The sequence below is a fragment of the Apiospora kogelbergensis genome (genome assembly GCF_038363985.1).
Source record: "Apiospora kogelbergensis strain CBS 113332 chromosome Unknown utg000002l_segment0_segment0, whole genome shotgun sequence".
Taxonomy (NCBI): Eukaryota; Fungi; Ascomycota; class Sordariomycetes; order Amphisphaeriales; family Apiosporaceae; genus Apiospora; species Apiospora kogelbergensis.
The window spans coordinates 2,148,616-2,165,992 of NW_027117419.1; the positions used below are offsets into that span (position 1 = coordinate 2,148,616).

Sequence of the window (17,377 nt, forward strand, 5' to 3'; positions counted from 1 at the left end):
AGCCGGCATCCAACTGACACAGCTTTGATGCACCTACTGCATCTTCATTCCAACCGCTTCGCGCGGACACGAGCAAATCGCATTGCTGGTCTGCCAACGCTCCTGTCTGCGCAACCCATTCGCCCTTGATTGGATTTGACCAACAATGGCCCCTCCCGCCGCCCGCTCTGCCTCCAACCAGAATGCGGGCTCCATTTCATCCACGTCTCGGATGCCCGCCGGCGTCGACGGAGAATCGCGACCTCGCAATCGTCGGGGACCTAGTGGCAACAACGCCGCATCGGCTCCTCTAGCCTCCCGTTCGTCTCCCCGTGACAGCCCTGCCCCCAGCCGTGGCATCAGCCCTCTCCCGGCAACCCGCCTCAGCACTACCAAGCTCGCCGACAGCGGGCGGTCTAGCCCTGTCACCTCGTCCTTTAGCAAGGGTCTACTCGACGGCCAGTGGGCTCCGACCTGGGCGTCTATGCAAGAGCTTGCGTCTTCCATACTCACCGGCGGGGAGAGCGGTTACAATAGCGAGGCATCGCGGCCAAATAGCAGGAGTGCGAGCAGTTCTCGGCAGAAGTCAGCATGGAATACTTTCAGTGCCAATGGCAACAAATCATCAAGCCGCAACCTGCCCGATAGCTGGGGCCCAGCACCGCCGTCAAAATCGGGACGGCCAAAAGCCGAGGATATCGCCGCAGGGTCACTCGCGGAGAGACAGGCCGCTCTCAAGGCCAGGAAGACCGCGAGCGTCTTAGAAAGCTACGAGGGTGTAAATGGGGGGCTGGACGTTGCTGGAAAATTCAAGAGACGCAATTCCGACGAAGACCTGGCCGGTACACGCAACGAAGAGGTCGTGGAGGATCAGCTGGTCTATCTACACCATGTGCTGCCAACCGACACATACGCTGGTCTCATCCTTCGATATAGGTGTCAAGAGCACGCCTTCAAGAAGACGAATGGCCTGTGGTCCAGGGATAACATCCAGGTCCGCCGACATTTAATGATACCTGTAGACGCTTGCGAGGTTAAGGGACGACCGTGCGAGCCCCCGAATTACTTCAACCGAAAAGTAGACCATCTAGCAACAACGCCACTACCAGAGAGCTCCATACAGAGTGGGATGGCGGACGATTGGGCCAACGAGCACCCAGTACAAGGGGATTTCTTCAACTCGCAAAACGCCAAAAGCCAGTCCCTCCCGGAGGAGGAACAACCCTGGACACATGTACGATGGGTAAAAATGGATGGCGTCGACAATGCCGTGGAGATCGTAAGAGTGCCAAGGCAGGCTGTGGGTTTCTTCCCCCGCGGAGGAAGAAGAGCATCCGCACCGTATCCGCCTTCTCTTCGCCGCGCCAGTCTCTCGATCTGTCTCGCGGCGTTACAACGGGATCCAGCGAGCCTGCTGTGGATAGCCCTGGGAACTGGTCCTCGCGGAGACAAAGCTCGATAAGTGGTGCGCAGCGCCCCACTGTGGGAAGCTTGGGGGCATCATCGTCGACCGGCAGGAGCAGAGGAAACAGTCTGGTAGGCCCAAGCGATGGGGCACCGGCCTGGATGCGGAGGCCTGGAGGCGTTGGCACCATGGGCCGGAGCACTCGAGCTCCCGGGCCGGCCAAAGATTCTCTCAACACATGGGTCAACAAGCGGCTTCCCAAGGGTTTCAACATCGACTCCATGCCCTCTATGTCGGTAATGGGGTCGGAATCCGCCCATTGGGGCTTCAACAATGCTAAGACGGATGAAACCACCGGAATCGTCGAAAGCCCATTCGAGGATGGCCGCGATGCGAGTGCCATGAATGCGAAGCAGGGGATGGGCTTGGAACAGGCAGCAGCGACAGTTGAGACATGGCTACGAGGAGCATGGGCAAAACGGCCATCCACCCCCAGGCTGAGTTCGACTAGAAGGCCTGCAGAAGACCTGGATCTAATCGAACTGACCGATACCAACAGTGATGACGGGGGACCTAGGACGCCACTGCGCATGCCAGAGGCAAACTTGGCGAATTCGGGCTACTTTGGTACCACAGGGAGGAGCGACGGCGAAGGCACGGTCAGGGGCCGCTCGACAACCTCGGCAGTGAAGGGCAAGAAGGATGACTAAAGCGCTGTTTGCTGTTCCGTATCTTTGCAATGCCCGATGGGTCTAGCCGGAAGACGACGGTTGGTTATATGCATTTCAGGCGTTGCTGGGTGTTATTATGACATTTCAAAATCTGCCGGCCGTGATGGGCCTTTTTGTATATATGTAGAGACCATGGGTGGATTTGATGATGGGGGGAGCAAGCAGCAGCAGCCAGGTTGAAAGTTCAACCGCGTACCATGTGTATTTGTTGGGCGTTACAGGGTGTTAACAGAGCAGGAATGTTTCCATTTATTCATCATAGATCAATCAATACCAAAGGCCTCGAAATCATATGTTTTGCAGTTGTTTATACCTTGACTGCCGCGTCGTTCAAGATGCGCCGTTGGGGGTCGCTCATCGGCAGTCCACTTTTAGGGAGGGACGCCCCGGCCAATGGCACCGAGTCTAAGCCGGCCTCTGGATTTGGACTGGGGACAACTGCTGGGAGTGCATGTTCCCATCTACAGCCCTTTAAGCAAGCTGCTGTTGACCTATCTGCCTCATCGGCATCACGCGACTTGCAGTTGCTGCGATGAAGCTTATGGAATTGAGCCGAGCGGGTTAATCAGAAAAAAAGAAAGAAAAAACACCCAAATCAGAGAAGCATCAAGTCTTGCAGCGACAGACGAAGCAACCAACGAAACGAACAAACCAGCGCGGCGCAAAAGAGAATCCCCCACCAACCACGGCGCGCGCGAAGCCGAAACGAAACGGAAAGGAACATGCCCATCTGCATCGAGTGCCGGCACCCCGTCAAGACGCTATGGACGCAGTACTCGGGCGCGGGCGACCCGTCGAGCGGCCATAATATCCGGCTGACGGTGTGCAAGAACTGCGGCCGATTTTGCGACAAGTACGTCGAGCATGACTTCGTCGTGCTCTTCATCGACCTCGTCCTCATCAAGCCCCAGGTCTACCGTCACCTGCTGCACAACACCCTCATGCGTGAGGGCGACCAGTTCGACCCCTCCATCGTCCGTCTCGGCACCTTGCTGCTGCTCTTCGACGTCTACCTCACCTGGGCCCGCATCGAGAAGCAGACGGTGCCGAACTCGGTCGTGCCGCCAGCCAACACTGCTGCGGTATCTGCGACGGGAGGGTTTTCGCCCGGAGACGAGCTGCAGCACCAGATCGTCGGAAGCAACCTCGGTTCGCTGGCTCAGCAGCCCATTGTCTTCCAGTACATGTTCTTCCGTATGTCTTGCCCCCTTTTCTTCTGCAGCGGACGCCCTTGCAACCAGAGCAATTCCCACATTTGCTTGACGCTCACGAAACTAACATGTCTCTTTCCGCCTTCCAGTCATACTCTGCACCTGCTCGACCCTGGCCTTCCAGCTCTCGATCCGATTCCTGACGTCATCCCCGCTGTCGCCGCTGAACCAGCTGGGCCTGCTGCGGACGTACACGCGGCCCAACTCGGTGTCGACGGCGCTGCTAGTGTCGAGCTCGACCAAGCTGTTTCCGATCCTGATGGTCATCTGGGACTACGACGTGCCCGCGGCCGCGCGCAGCCTCGGCTGGGCCGTCGTCCTTAACAATGTCGAGGCCCTCAAGATCCTGCTCGACTGCGGCTACCCTGTCGCCCTCGTCCTGGCGGCGGCGGGCGCCGTCGCCCGCTGGATCGTGGGGCGCGCCATCCTTTGGGTCGTGGGGCTCGAGGGGGTCGATAGCGTGAGCGAGAGCGCCGTCGCGGCGGATGGCAGGGCCATTATGGAAGTGGTTAAAGAGTGGGCGGGGCGGCTGGCTTGGTGACGATGGCTGGGCGAGCTGCATAGAGACCTATCTGTAAAACCATACACTCTATCATAAGACACAGTTCACGAAAGTCATGATGAAAAGAAGGCGCACTCAAGATCACATAGACAGACTCTTGTTCTACACCAACGCGACATTTGCCTGACAGATTAGATGACTGTACACGCCCCAGCCAGGATGGCCAGGTTCGTGTTTTGTATGATTTTTGCTTAAGGCGAACTAGTAACCATCCGCAAATCGCCTCCCTTTCTTTCCCAAAACGCCGATGAATATGACACGTAAACAGGCCAAGCGGTAGATGCGCGAGCGATGGAGCACTGCGATACTACCGCTTGCTGCTGCTGATGACTAGGAACGACACTGGTAATACAAGGACGTGGTAGGCTTTTCCGATGAAATGCTTACTGTCCATACCGCCGGCTTTGCCTGCCCCCTCCCTCCCTTCTCTGTATTCTCTTTCGGTGACGCTGTTTCGCCCGTACGTCTTCTTCCAAATCTTAGCCGGGCAAAAGCTACTGCTGCTTCTTTCTCCTTGTCTTCTCTCCGTCCAATATTGGGGGAAGATGAAACAGCACCCCCACAAAGCTAACTCTCTGCCGCGGAGACCCAAGTCTTACACCCCTCGTAATGCTGATCGAAATCATCCCCGTCTCTCCCTGGCCTTATTCGTGTTCGTAGCCCGACCGTATGGTGGTCGATCTCGGCTCGATCAGCGGGTTGAGCTGTGCCATGAAGGTGATGAACCACATCAGGTAGCAGGCGACGAAGGCGATAATTAGGGAGGAGCGCCAGGTTCTAAATAGGGTGGTGTGTACGGGTTAGCAACAAGACCAAGTCTGATTCCTCTGCGCGCAATATGGCAAGGCCACTCTCCCCCTGGGCCCTCCTGGTAGCGCCGATGATTGCATCGGGGCAACGATGGTTGATCAAAGGAGGCTGGCGGCGGCGGGAGTTGGGATGGTCGATTTTCAGGGAAATGGCGAGATTGGCGGAGCATCAATCGGGAAAGCAAAAGAGATGGGGTGAACGAAGAAACTCACGTCTGGTTTTCGCCCTTGGGTGCTAGGAACCATGCAGCGGCGCAGAAGGCGGCGACAATGATGGCGCCAATGAAGACGCTGTACCTGTTTGTTGTGCAATGTCCCAGTTAGCTATAGGCATGTGCAGCCAGGTGTGTATTCGTTCGCTCGGAGCCGCAGACCAGAGTGGACCTTACCCTTGAGCCATTGTGAGTGTGTTGTGCTGTGTTTTTCTTCTAATACCAGATGTGTATGGCTGCGCCCGGGAAATGAAGGAAGGAGGAAAAGACGGAAGGAGACTGGGATATAATGGCGACTCGGATATGTTGACGACGTCGTTTGAGAGCTATTCGGCTGGTGGATTCGGAGCTGCAGGGCGGTCGTTGCGTTGCGTCGCAGTTGACGGGCGCCAAGGACTCGAAATGGCTTAGTCACAGGCCCTAAATAGGCAGTGTAGGCAGTACCGCCCAACAGCGCATGCATGTCCTTGTAAGTCATTTCATTTAGGTATGTATATGGTGCATAACATGTTCAAGTCTTCCTTTCTATCTCACTTTCCTCCCTTGAGTGTCAAGAATTCTCGTATTTCAGGCCTGCCCTCATACGCACTGCACCGTATATCCCAGCAATGTCGCCCTTATCCCCGCCTGCGTGTTTGGCGACGTCCTGTAGATATTCCTTGGCGGCGGCTGGGTTCTTGAGTTCCACCCCAGCCTGCTGTCCCAGGTCGAGGGCGTGCGAGGCGTCCTTGATGGCGTTGTCGGCCGAGAACAGCGGCTCGTCCATCTTGTGGTAGACGCCACTGATCATGCGCTCCCCGTAGGCCGAGAATGGCCCGCCGACGAACAGGTCGACGAACTGTTTGACCGGCGCCGTGCCCACCTCGGATTTCTCCGCCACCGTCAGGGCCTCGGCCAGCTGTGTCACCATGTTGAGCACGAACGTGTTACCGATCAGCTTGAGCTTCAGCGCGGCGCCGTATGGCCGGTCCTCGAACGGGATCTCGGCCCGGCCCATGACGCCCTGGATAAAGGGGCGCAGCTTGTCGATGGACGACTTGGGCCCCGCCGGCACGAAGATGAGCTGGCCCGCCTCGGCCACGGCGGGAACGCCAAACACGGGGCTGGCCACGAACTCGGCGCCGGCTTCGGTGAGGGACTTGGCCAGGCGCTCGGTCGTTTCCGGGTGGATGGTTGACGTCTCGACGAACAGCTTGCCCTTCAGGTCGCCGCCGGACTGGAGGATGGTCGCGTACACCTCGTCTACGGCCTGGTCGTTACTGAGCGAAGTGAAGACGATGTGGCTGCGCTTCACGCCGTCTTCAACCGAGTCGAGAGCCTCCGCCTTGTCGGAGCCCACCCTGGCAACCAGGTCGTCTGTCCGCTTCCTGCTTCGGTTGTAGACCAACAATGGCTTGTCGAGCGAGCCTTTCTCGGCCAAGTTCTTGGACATGCCCTTCAACACAAGTTAGCTTGGTTTGACGTACAATGAGCATAGCAACGGTACTCGCCCTGCCCATATTACCGAGGCCAATCCAAAGCACTTGGGATGCCATCTTGTACAATTCGGTACTTGTGCCGGGTGCTTTGATAGTTCAATGGAAACTGCAAGCCAAGAAGATGAAGACTTGAATATTAGGAAAGTTCAGGGTTGTCTGTGACATTTATAGAAATCCCGAGACGTTTGATTGGCAATGCTTTGATGAGCTGCTTGCATTGATATCCCTCCAAAGTCCCAAGTCCCGACCGAGTGCACCCCGCAACTAGCCAACTAGCCGATCCACTGGTCGGGGAGTCTCCAGCTGCACGTAGAGTTTGGAGTTCACTGTCATGATATTATACATCCTTACTAAACATCGTCACATTAATAAGACCGAACGCTACTCAAGGGTGGCAGGTGGGAAAGATCCCCCGGCTTAGTCAGTTAACTATGTTCCCCCATAGACTTTGCTGTCCTGCGTGGGTCCCAGATCTTGGTCAGCTCGCGTAGTCGCGCAGTTCGCTATCGTCCGCATCACAGGATCGGCATTTCGCTTGAAACAAGCAACACATTCTGCAGACCGTTGCATTATGACGAGGGGCGCATGCTCGGCAATGTGACTCGGTGATTTGATGATGTTTTCTAGCAAGACCTTGGTGCGCTGGCCGCAGCAGTCTTTGGCGCGAGGGCGACGGCTGCCGCTCTTGAGACAGGTCGTGGCGGGACAACCGAGAAGGTCTCTTCATTTGGCGCCCCCGTTTCTTCTCGATGACTACAATCCGAAATACCAGCTCCTTTCGAGTATCGAGGCATCCAAGAAGCGCTCCCGAGCCTATGCCCATCTCAGCAACTGCAACCTGTGTCCCCGGCTGTGTGGTGTCAACCGGTTTGAGACCACGGGCGTGTGCCTGATTGGGGCAGATGTCAAAGTAAACGTGATTGCACCACACTTCGGAGAAGGTCAGTCTATGGGAACATGCACATGCACATTTGATACATCAGACAAACCGTGCCTTTGGCCCAGCCTGGATCCTCCAAGTCGTTGCTGACCAGCCGTAAACAGAACCCTGTATCCAGGGGGCATAACGGCAGCGGCTCCGTCTTCTTTTCTGGCTGCAACCTTCGCTGCACCTTCTGTCAGAACCATGATATTGCGCATCAACGCAACGGCTTTGACCTTACGCCAGAGCAGTTGGCTGAATGGTACATCAAATTGCAGGATACGGGAGGAGTGCACAACATTAATCTGGTCACCCCCGAGCATGTTGTCCCTCAAGTCGCTCTCTCCATTCTGGCGGCGCGGGATATGGGTCTAACGCTACCCATCATATACAACACCTCGGCCTTTGACTCCCTTGATTCACTCGAACTCATGTGCGTGGTATTTCAAAACCCACATCTTCCCTGGGACGCACAAATATACTTGGACGATCCAAGACTGACCCTATGATTTAAATTAGGGATGGGTTGGTGGACATCTATCTGCCTGACTTCAAGGTATGGTCCAAAGACACTTCAAGGCGCCTACTGAAAGCAGACGACTACGCATCAGTTGCCCGAGAGAGCATCCGCGAGATGCATCGGCAGGTGGGCGACCTCTGTTTCACGGCCGACGGCATCGCGAAGAGGGGCCTCCTGGTTCGCCACCTCGTCATGCCCGGGAAGGAGGTCGAGGCCGAGTCGATTATGAGGTTCCTGGCCGACCACGTCTCCAAGGACGTATTTGTGAACATTATGGAGCAGTACCGCCCCGCTGCCCACGTTGGCAAGCCGAAGAAGGAACGCCGGCGGCGCCGTCAGGTCACGGAGCCCGGCGGCGTGCAACACGAGGTGGTCGAGGACGACGCGACACAGGTCAGATACGCCGAGATCAACCGGCCAGTCACGGGGCACGAAGTGTTCAGCGTGAGAAAGGCAGCGGAACAGGCAGGTCTGTGGAGGTTCAATGATGCCCCTAAACATGATGGGTTTGCTATCTGATATGTATCTGATATGTAACTGATATATATATGACTGGAAATGATAGGTGATCGGCCTGGTGGGGTTGGGGTCCCATCGCGCTCCACTTAGATTAGAGATAAGGATTTTTATCCAGCAAAAAGTTGCGAAGGCGCTGCAGTTGCAAGACGCTGGTCCCCCATCTTAATCCGCGTCGCTCTCTAAAACCAATTGTTTCAGTAACCAACATTCAAAATGGGTTCCGGTCGTCGTATGAAGAGAAAGCAGCGTGGTGACATCGAGCTCACACAGAAGAACCACCCAAGAAAGGAAGGAGCTCCCGCGGCCAAGAAGCGCAAGACCGCAGCTGCCAAGGCCGAGTCTGCTGCGCCTGCGAAGAAGCAGAAGAAGGCCACCAAGCCCGCCGCACTGGACGAGGATGACGATGAGTTCGACGTAGACGGCATTGACTCGGACGAGCTCGAGGGCGAGGGTTTCGACGAGGACTCTGTCTTCGACTCGGACGAGGAGGAACAGCAACTGCAGCAACAAGGGAAGAAGGAGTTCCTCTTCTCCGACGACGAGGACGATGACTCCGACCGTGAGGAGCGCTTGACCGCTGCAAATATCGAGGGCCTCACAAGAAAACTCGACGAGCAGCTGGAGGAGGAGAGACAGGCCGCAGAAGCTGAGTTGCAGGAGGCCGCGATACAAACCAACATCGGCGGTGAGGATGTCTTTGCCGACGAGGAAGAAGGCGCAAAGCCTATGTCCATGCTTGCACCCGATCTCCAGCTGTTGCGCTCGCGTATCAACGACGTGATCCGGATTCTGGGCGACTTTTCCAAATTGGCCGAGCCAGGCCGCTCTCGAGCAGAATATACGGCGCAGGTCTTAAAGGATATCTCCGCCGTAAGCAACAACTACCAACATCTTGGCCATATGACGGTGAAACGCTGACATGCAATCTATAGTACTACGGCTATAGCCCCTTTATGGCTGAGAAGCTGTGGAATCTGTTCAACCCGCAAGAAGCCTTTGCCTTCTTCGAAGCCAACGAGACCCCGCGTCCCGTTGTTATCCGCACAAATACCCTGAAGACTCACCGGAGAGAACTCGCTCAGGCTTTGGTAGGTTTAACTTGCCGAAAATTTGGGGTTGCAACGGGCTTACAAAAGTGAACAGATTAACCGCGGAGTTACACTCGAACCAGTTGGCAAATGGTCCAAGGTCGGCCTCCAAGTATTCGACACGACTGTACCCCTGGGAGCTACTCCCGAGTACCTTTCAGGTCACTGTGAGCCCATCCAAATTCCGAGAGAGAAAAAGAAGAAAAAAGGGGGCAATGGGGTCGCTAACTGGTCTCAGACATTCTCCAGGCTGCCTCGTCTTTCCTGCCAGTCATGGCTTTGCAGCCTCAACCGAACGAGCGTGTCCTTGATGTACGTTGCCCAGGGTTGCAATTATGGCAAATGACTAACACTGCTTAGATGGCCTCGGCTCCCGGAGGAAAGACTACATACTGTTCCGCGATGATGAACAACACCGGTGTTGTCTTTGCCAACGATGCCAACAAGGCACGTGCTAAGGGTCTTATCGGTAACATCCATCGCCTCGGAGTAAGTCGTGGTGCAATGAGGTCTGAGATGACGGGCGTTAACTAACGTGACATAGGTGAGGAACACGATTGTCTGCGCCTACGATGCTAAGGAGTTCCCTCGCGTCATGGGGAGGCTTTGATCGAGTTCTCCTGGATGCCCCCTGCTCTGGAACAGGCGTTATCTCCAAGGATCCTAGCGTCAAGACCAGCCGTACAGAGAAGGACTTCATAACGCTCCCGCATCTCCAAAAACAGCTTCTATTAGCAGCGTGAGTCTCTCCTCGGGTATTCTTTTGGGCAGCATCTCTAACCTGTAATTGCTCTAGTATCGACTCGACAAACCATGCTAGCAAAACTGGTGGTGTTATTGTGTACAGTACATGTAGTGTCACCGGTAAGTTTCCCTTCCCACTCCATGCCAACCTTCCATACAAGGGTCTTATGGCTTGCCGAACACATTTCGTTCTACGTGGACTGGTCCGAGAAAACCGGATACAGAGCCATCGCTAACTGATTATGTCAGTGGATGAGGACGAGTCTGTCGTTCAATATGCTCTTCGCAAGCGCCCGAATGTGAAATTAGTTGAGACGGGTATTCCGGTAAGTCCTTTATACACGACTGCCACTAAGTAAGCTTCGATACTGACTATTGGAAACAGTTCGGCCGAGAAGGTTATACCAGCTTTGTAAGGTTTTCTACTCATGCGATGTATAACTATATTTGCTGACCAGCCACAGATGGGCAAGAACTTCGACCCCAGCCTCAAGCTAACCAAGCGATTCTTCCCCCACACCGTAAACATGGACGGTTTCTTCGTGGCCAAGTTCCAGAAGGTCGGTCCTTCGCCCAAGGATACTGGCAGGGAGAAGGTGGAGCAAGACTACGATATGGAGATGCACCAGCCTATCGTCGACGAAGACGAAGAGGCCACGGGCGCCAAGAAGGAAGACGACTTCGGTGGGTTCGACGAGGAGGAGGATCAGGATTACATTGAGCGCGCCAAGCACAACGCCATGCGCAGGAGAGGTTTCAACCCTCGTGCGGATAGTGCTAAGCAAGTGGCCAAGAAGGAAGAGGCTAAGGAGGAAGCCAAGAAGGACGCTACCAAGGAGAAGGACGTCCCCATGGACGATGTGCCCATGGACGAGGTGGCCAAGAAGGTGGAAGCCCCCAAGAAAGAGGCGTCCAAGAAAGCGGTGTCTAAGAAGGAAGCACCCAAGGAGGCACCCAAAAAGGAGGTGTCCAAAAATGGGGCTTCCAAGAAGGGAGCTTCCAAGAAGGCGTGAGGAATCATCCTTGTATAGACAGATACCCTAGATTCAGAGGCATGCTGGATCAGCACTTGAAAAATGGATTGAGGGGTTATAATCAAGCTGAAAGCGTTCATTTCGACGTACGTGACAACTGGCACCAACAGTGGGCATGCAGGCAGTATCAGGGGGTTACATTTGGTTATGATACAGAAATACGAAGGAAGATGCACTATTCATCAAGTATAATAAACTTTTTCTATCTTGTCGTGCTACTTGTTGTTAAACCGCTGTCGATACAATGCGGCATGATTTGGTGCAAGCGTCGCTCTGGCAATCCGAGGGATATAAAAAGGGGCTTCGTTCATGATGCACACTGGCTTTCTCTACAAGTCTAGGGTTGCTGTCCTGACTCGGCCTCTAACACGACAATGGCCTCGTTACCGCCACCGCCCGCGCCCTGAGCAACCCCGTCGCTCGACACGCCATGGCCGCCCGCCATGGCAGGACACCCAGCTGCCGCCCCGGCCAAGGCGGCAGGCGATTGCTTCGACAAGGCCGATCCCTCGGGGGCGATCTGACGGAACATCTCGATGGGGTCGAACCAGGTCTCCAACTTCGTGACTTGGGACTTGTCGTTCAGATGGGCGACTGTGACGCCTTGGATGTCGATGGGCCCGCCGTGGGCCTTGGCTGTGATTTTCTCGCCGTTGCTACGTTGTTTTTACATATTTAGTCTCCGTGTTGCCCTGAGAAGAGGGGGAAGAACAGAAAAGAAAAGAAGACGAAAAGAACTCACTCGTCCAAGGAGACATAATCCTCCTTCATCTCGCCCCAGTGACGCCACTTGAAGGCGACGACGGGGGGCCCGCCGTAGACCTCGAGGACCTCCCAGGCAAAGGTGGGCATCATGCGCTTGAAGGTCTTATGGCTCGAGGCGAGGTCGGAGCGGCGGGGGCTATACCAGGCGTTGGGTGTGCCGATGATGGCGTTGTACGTACCTACCTTTAGCATGTGCTCGGCGGGCTGGGGCGAGCCCCCGTTGACGGCAAAGGTGTAGACCTCCGGGTCCACGGTCCGCCAGTCGCGCAGGTTCGTCTTGAAAGAGGCCTCGATCTCCCAGTTCTTGACCAGATTCTGCACAAGGTCCGGCAGGCTTCCCGGCTCATGCGACGTCTGCTTGGCTGTGTATATGTCAGTCTTTGGTATGCCCTGGTCGGGGTCCGTGGCTGGATGGCAACAGAGATATGGGCAGGGTTTGCGCGGTATAGGAAAGCAAGAGTATTCTAGTTGCTTGGGAATGGTATTCCGAACAGGGGAGGGTGTGTTCTTCTTACTTTGCTCAAAGACTTTCCTTGTCTTAGAGTAGTCCGGCGGTTGGCCGTGTCGCCATTGAACATCAGCATCCTTGAGCACTGCGTTGGGATCTGTCATGTAATCCGGGAGACCAGCCATTATCGATAAGATGCGAGGAATCGGGGTTGAGCAGTTGTTGTTCGGATGCGGTACTGGATGTCCAAGGTGGCAGCGATTGATATCTTGCTAAGCTACAGCCTCTCTCTATATATAGACTTACATCTTCGCATACCGGCCGAACTCTGGAACACCGGACAAGATCTAATGGCGGGGTCAAGCACGCTGCCAAGTCTGAGACCACGCCGGCTTTGTTGAACCTGCTCGAACAGGATAGCAAGGCCTGGAGGGCATGATCTCTATTGGCTTCCAGGACCGAGTCGAGACACGAGAGACGGGGGAGGATCGGGACCAAGACGACTAAGGTTAGGTTCGACCCACGCGGACAAACAACCGTTCGATGCGCCAGCATCTTTAGCAAGTCGGAGCTCTTGAAATTCCCCGATTCAGGGGTTGAGGTGCGTCCTCCAGGTGACGGCAATCGTGAGGTTCTATTGGTGTATCCAGTCAGATCGGGCTCTTTTATCATCCTCAGCCATCTGATTGGGCCGGGCGAGGACAAGCGTGCCGCACGCCAAGCTAGGGGATGACGGGCCAGTAGCAGATGGAACCCCCTGCTGCTCTCCTTGCCTATAACTAGTGCTGGCCAAGCCGCTCGGGTCTGGCTTATATTCCCAATAGTGGATTATCACGTCGAATGGTGGCGGCATACTCTGTTATAAGTAACGAACCAAGCTAACTCAAAGTGCAAATGCGAAGCCCTCCGTCGAACAGCCCATCGAAGATCGTGGAGAAGTGCGCAGGGGTGGTGGCAATCCCGTACAACCGCACGCCCGCCCGCTAGTAGAGCAGCTGAACCGACATGCAGTAGTTTGTCTGTTGTATGCAGAACCAAGGTAAAAGAAGGCTGGCCTAGGCTTTCATTGCGTTATTTTTGTAACAGGATTTGCCATTTGTCTTAAGTTGTCTGACTGTTGGTTCTGTTCCGAATCGCCAACGAATGCACACATACGGCAACGATGCCGAGGCCGGACATCAACGTAGTAGCATCTCCTATGCTCGGGCATTTAGCACATATTCCTCGGCATGGCTGTACTCAAGAGCCCATCGGGACTGCTCCTAACGTCGATTCGCCCACGAAAACTTAAGCCCGCGGTACGTCGTACCAAGGGAAACTGCTTTCCCAAGGCGTAATGGTTCGGACCCTCACAGAGGATAGATTTCACGAGGAACATAGCAAACGAAGAGACTCTCTAGAAAGGACAGAATCCATTCCTCGGGCTGTCTTTCCTCATAGACTCTGCAAATGAAGAACCAACACTCCAGTTGGAAGTCCCATGGCCGATATCCCGGCTCAGGGTCGAAAGGTTTGTTGCACCGAGAACATGTAACTGATCACTTCTGTGATGATGGCACAGCACACCACCATAGCGTTGCTTGCCCAGCAAGTACCCGCGTCGTAATGCGACACTGACTTGCTCCGTCAAGTCATTATCTCTCGAAGGAGTCGTTAGATCTTTTCTGGAGCATACGTTACCTGAGATTGCGCAGTCTCGTTTCACCGGTGAGCGGCCGTTTGCAAAGCGGTGCAGGGAAACGTAGAAGGGGCGCGGTCCAGGTACAACGGGGAAAAGTACCAGGACTCAGCAAAGGAATATGCCAGTATGATCTGACCGACTTGCTCGACTGGAAGCATGGCCACGTAGCGTCCTCGGTAGACCCTTGGGTTGTCTATTGTACGGCGCGGGCTAAGTCATCCATACCCAAGGCTATCATTGGCCTTATCCACGGAACATGCGGCACTCTGGCGGTGACATCGGAGCCCTACATCGCTAGCTTGCAATATCATGTAATGATACTGCGCAGAGCATGCGTGTCAACCAGGGGTATCGTGGTAAGAGTCGTGGGAGGTGTGGCGATGGGATGACTTGGCAGAACAACTCAGAAGCCAACCCCCAAGGAATAGGAATAGTTGACGTATGTATATTGCTGTACGACCAGTTGTCGAGGGGGGTGTAATGAAGAGATAGGTAATTGCAAACCTCGCCTCTCTGAAACCCCAATGCGACCCAAGTTGTTCCCTGCATGACCATCTCGTTTTCAGGGTGACATGTTGCGCCTTTGAGTGTTGCTATCGTTGCCCGATATCATGTCGTGGCCGCCACGGAACCGAGGTGATTGATAGGTAGCCCCCGAGGAATCTCGGGAGTGTGGAGCTACACCATGTCTCTCTTCGATATGCTTTCGAAGCCAGAGAGAATGAGAACTTGTGACCTGCCATTTATGACCAGTCATTTTCTCTGCCCTATTGAGGGGTGAAGCGAAGGGAAGCGGCATGCCCCCAGGCCATGACCGACCGACAATGAGTGCTGGCGAGCTCGTAGTTATGCCCACTGGAGCTGCCACGCGATTTCCCCGGATTGTTTGCTTGGGGATGCAAGGTGATGGGTTATGGATTTGAATGAAAATAATGAGGCGAGCCATGTCCTCCCCCGCGGAGATTTCCTTCTCCGGTCGGAAATGCGGCGACTTCATCTTCGCCTATGCAGTCTGCCATGATGCGAGGGACAACAAAGAGTGAGATACAACGCCAGAACCAAAGGGATGCCTCAGAGGGGACCATGGGAGAAGCAACGGGTTCCGACTTCGAAGCCTAGAGCATGTACCAATCATGCCCATCGGTTCTTCCAACAGTGCCGGAAACCTTTCAGATGACGTCTCCGAGAAGACTCCGTTCCAATGCCGCCGGATGCGATGGATATTCGAGAGTTCGAGCCAGCCAATCTCCCAGTACGCGTCAGGAATGTGCCATTGGCGTTTGATGGAAAAGGGTAACAAGAAGCGGCTTGGGAAGCTGTCGTGCGGGTAGCCGCATGAGTTGGGCATTCCCAGACGCACGTGGAGAAGCGAACCAAGGAAGAATGAGCCCAATATCTTTCCTTTCTCTTGTACGGCAGCGTCGATTTCGCGTATTGAGATTGAGAAAGGAATGATCACGCCCCCCCAGAAGTTGGTTGCACCTGATATGCTCCCAAGGCCGCGTCCACAGCACCGACCGTCTGTCTTTATTTCAACTCCTACTTTCTCTCTCTTCCCCCTCTCACCGGTCAATGCAGGCCCCTGGCTAGATCAACAGAAGCACATATCGGTCACTGCTCCAGGAAGATGAAGAAGAGAACAAATCTGCAAGGCTGGGGTTTGTGGAAAGAGAATTGCGGCACGCAAACGAAAAGGACACGAGACACCTTGTTGTGGTAGAGGAGGAAAGGACGATGCAGTTTCAGAAAATGCGAGGAACTTATTAGTCCATGTTGGGACGTGCTCCTTCCTGGACCTGATGTCTATCAGGGCCTATAGGACGAGGGGAGGGGGGTGAAGAAACCGAGAGAGGTTCAGTTAAACAAGCGCCCCCCTTTTGGCTACCAATTTGTATACCAGGTCTCACGAGTTGATTGGTTAGGGTCTTCCCTCTTGCCGCTACCAATGTCAGCCATATATACCGACATATTGTACGGCATACGTACCGACAGTTGGCTAATCGTGTCAGCTCGATTAGCTTCTGCCACCATCTAACTATAGATCAACAGCCAAACCGCAAACCAGATAATGGCATGGCAGCAGGTACTTGTGGCTCACGTATCAGAGAGGTGCACACACACCGGAGTTACACTGGGCAAATGAATCAATCACAGACTCGTTCAACAACCCATGCAGAGGATCGCCAGTAGCCCAAGATTTCACCGTCCACCCTTGACGTGATTACATACACCAAGGGCAGCGAGAGCGTACTTTGCACGACACATCGTCTGCTTCTTCGGTCACCGCATCACCAAGGAGAACCTCAGCAGGCAATGCTTGGCGAGCACCCTGCGCAGGGAGACCAATCGTAACAACGGTACTCGCAGCCACCATCTTCGTGAGAACTGCGATCGGCCTTCTGAGGTGCACTTCGTGCAGGTGCGCCTCGAGGCTCATCTTGGTCTATCGGTGTACCATTATAGGAGACCCGATCCGAAATATATAAAGACATCGTTCTTTGGCACCAGCGGAGAGATGGATGTCGCTGTAACTGCTAAGGCCGACCCTGTGTGTTCTCTCTTACCCTCCCTGCCTTCGTTTGCTCGATTCACGCATCATTAGCACAACCAGTTCTCAAGCTCCGATACCTCTTCATCACGACAAAAAGTCAACAGCAGCAGAAACGGCATGCCGCATAGCGTGCGATCCTCGGGCGCCAAGAAGTTTGTATTGATAACCCATACCCTTTGAGCTAGTCCCTGATGTTGTCTAAATAGGTCCCCTAAGACTGCACCGGGAGCCAATGGCAACAGTGATGGGCAGACCTTTTGTTCCTCTTCGAGGACATCGCCCATGCTGAATCAGTGGGCCCAGGAGACTCGCCTAGACAGGCTGCCAATCACTGAGCTCTTCGTACAGCAGAGCACCAAGTATGTAGTGCCCATGACTGGGTGCTGGGGGATAGAAAGACCATGCTAACACTCAGCCACCCACAGACGCGAGAACTGACCCGCTTGTCTTGCTAATTGCTTGCCGTCTCGCAGTCTACACGCAAGATAAACCTATTGAGGCGGCAGCCTGACCCAAAACGCAACATGTTATCGCGAAGACGGCGCCGCCCTGCTCCAAGTGACCACTCATCTCTCATCAACATCATAGGGCGTTAAAGAAATGGAGATTTAGGGGTAATAATATGAATGATTGCCTGCCTGCACCATTTTTCCTTGCAAGTGTGAAAACCTGCGTAATTGGGCGATTTCGATTTTCCAGATTCTAGTCACGAAAGCAG

General features: G+C 54.6%; 8 protein-coding genes across 8 annotated transcripts; 4 read left to right on the top strand and 4 right to left on the bottom strand.

Annotated features, from left to right (window-relative positions):
* Nucleotides 1–145: 145 nt before the first annotated feature.
* On the top strand, nucleotides 146–2,094 carry PG998_003565 (LysM domain-containing protein; the record flags this gene model as incomplete). The annotated part of the gene is made up of 2 exons (XM_066870383.1): nucleotides 146–1,258; nucleotides 1,348–2,094. 2 exons carry the CDS (start codon nucleotides 146–148, stop codon nucleotides 2,092–2,094), a joined length of 1,860 nt encoding a protein of 619 aa, XP_066734133.1.
* Nucleotides 2,095–2,837: 743 nt separating this feature from the next.
* On the top strand, nucleotides 2,838–3,867 carry PG998_003566 (uncharacterized protein; the record flags this gene model as incomplete). The annotated part of the gene is made up of 2 exons (XM_066870384.1): nucleotides 2,838–3,309; nucleotides 3,416–3,867. The coding sequence occupies 2 exons, from the start codon at nucleotides 2,838–2,840 to the stop codon at nucleotides 3,865–3,867; spliced, it is 924 nt and encodes a 307-aa protein (XP_066734134.1).
* Nucleotides 3,868–4,532: 665 nt separating this feature from the next.
* Nucleotides 4,533–5,097, bottom strand: PG998_003567 (uncharacterized protein; the record flags this gene model as incomplete). Its single annotated transcript, XM_066870385.1, has 3 exons — nucleotides 4,533–4,665; nucleotides 4,911–4,994; nucleotides 5,087–5,097. The coding sequence occupies 3 exons, from the start codon at nucleotides 5,095–5,097 to the stop codon at nucleotides 4,533–4,535; spliced, it is 228 nt and encodes a 75-aa protein (XP_066734135.1).
* Nucleotides 5,098–5,459: 362 nt separating this feature from the next.
* Nucleotides 5,460–6,444, bottom strand: PG998_003568 (uncharacterized protein; the record flags this gene model as incomplete). Its single annotated transcript, XM_066870386.1, has 2 exons — nucleotides 5,460–6,344; nucleotides 6,391–6,444. 2 exons carry the CDS (start codon nucleotides 6,442–6,444, stop codon nucleotides 5,460–5,462), a joined length of 939 nt encoding a protein of 312 aa, XP_066734136.1.
* Nucleotides 6,445–7,003: 559 nt separating this feature from the next.
* Nucleotides 7,004–8,348, top strand: PG998_003569 (uncharacterized protein; the record flags this gene model as incomplete). The annotated part of the gene is made up of 3 exons (XM_066870387.1): nucleotides 7,004–7,303; nucleotides 7,432–7,742; nucleotides 7,829–8,348. 3 exons carry the CDS (start codon nucleotides 7,004–7,006, stop codon nucleotides 8,346–8,348), a joined length of 1,131 nt encoding a protein of 376 aa, XP_066734137.1.
* A 213-nt stretch (nucleotides 8,349–8,561) lies between these two features.
* PG998_003570 (NOL1/NOP2/sun family-domain-containing protein) lies at nucleotides 8,562–11,193 on the top strand (the record flags this gene model as incomplete). The annotated part of the gene is made up of 10 exons (XM_066870388.1): nucleotides 8,562–9,218; nucleotides 9,281–9,436; nucleotides 9,492–9,603; nucleotides 9,675–9,748; nucleotides 9,797–9,945; nucleotides 10,017–10,175; nucleotides 10,233–10,300; nucleotides 10,430–10,506; nucleotides 10,566–10,592; nucleotides 10,645–11,193. The coding sequence occupies 10 exons, from the start codon at nucleotides 8,562–8,564 to the stop codon at nucleotides 11,191–11,193; spliced, it is 2,028 nt and encodes a 675-aa protein (XP_066734138.1).
* Nucleotides 11,194–11,551: 358 nt separating this feature from the next.
* Nucleotides 11,552–12,612, bottom strand: PG998_003571 (uncharacterized protein; the record flags this gene model as incomplete). Its single annotated transcript, XM_066870389.1, has 2 exons — nucleotides 11,552–11,870; nucleotides 11,957–12,612. The coding sequence occupies 2 exons, from the start codon at nucleotides 12,610–12,612 to the stop codon at nucleotides 11,552–11,554; spliced, it is 975 nt and encodes a 324-aa protein (XP_066734139.1).
* Nucleotides 12,613–15,719: 3,107 nt separating this feature from the next.
* On the bottom strand, nucleotides 15,720–16,545 carry PG998_003572 (uncharacterized protein; the record flags this gene model as incomplete). Its single annotated transcript, XM_066870390.1, has 2 exons — nucleotides 15,720–15,761; nucleotides 16,360–16,545. The coding sequence occupies 2 exons, from the start codon at nucleotides 16,543–16,545 to the stop codon at nucleotides 15,720–15,722; spliced, it is 228 nt and encodes a 75-aa protein (XP_066734140.1).
* Between the last annotated feature and the right edge of the window lie 832 nt (nucleotides 16,546–17,377).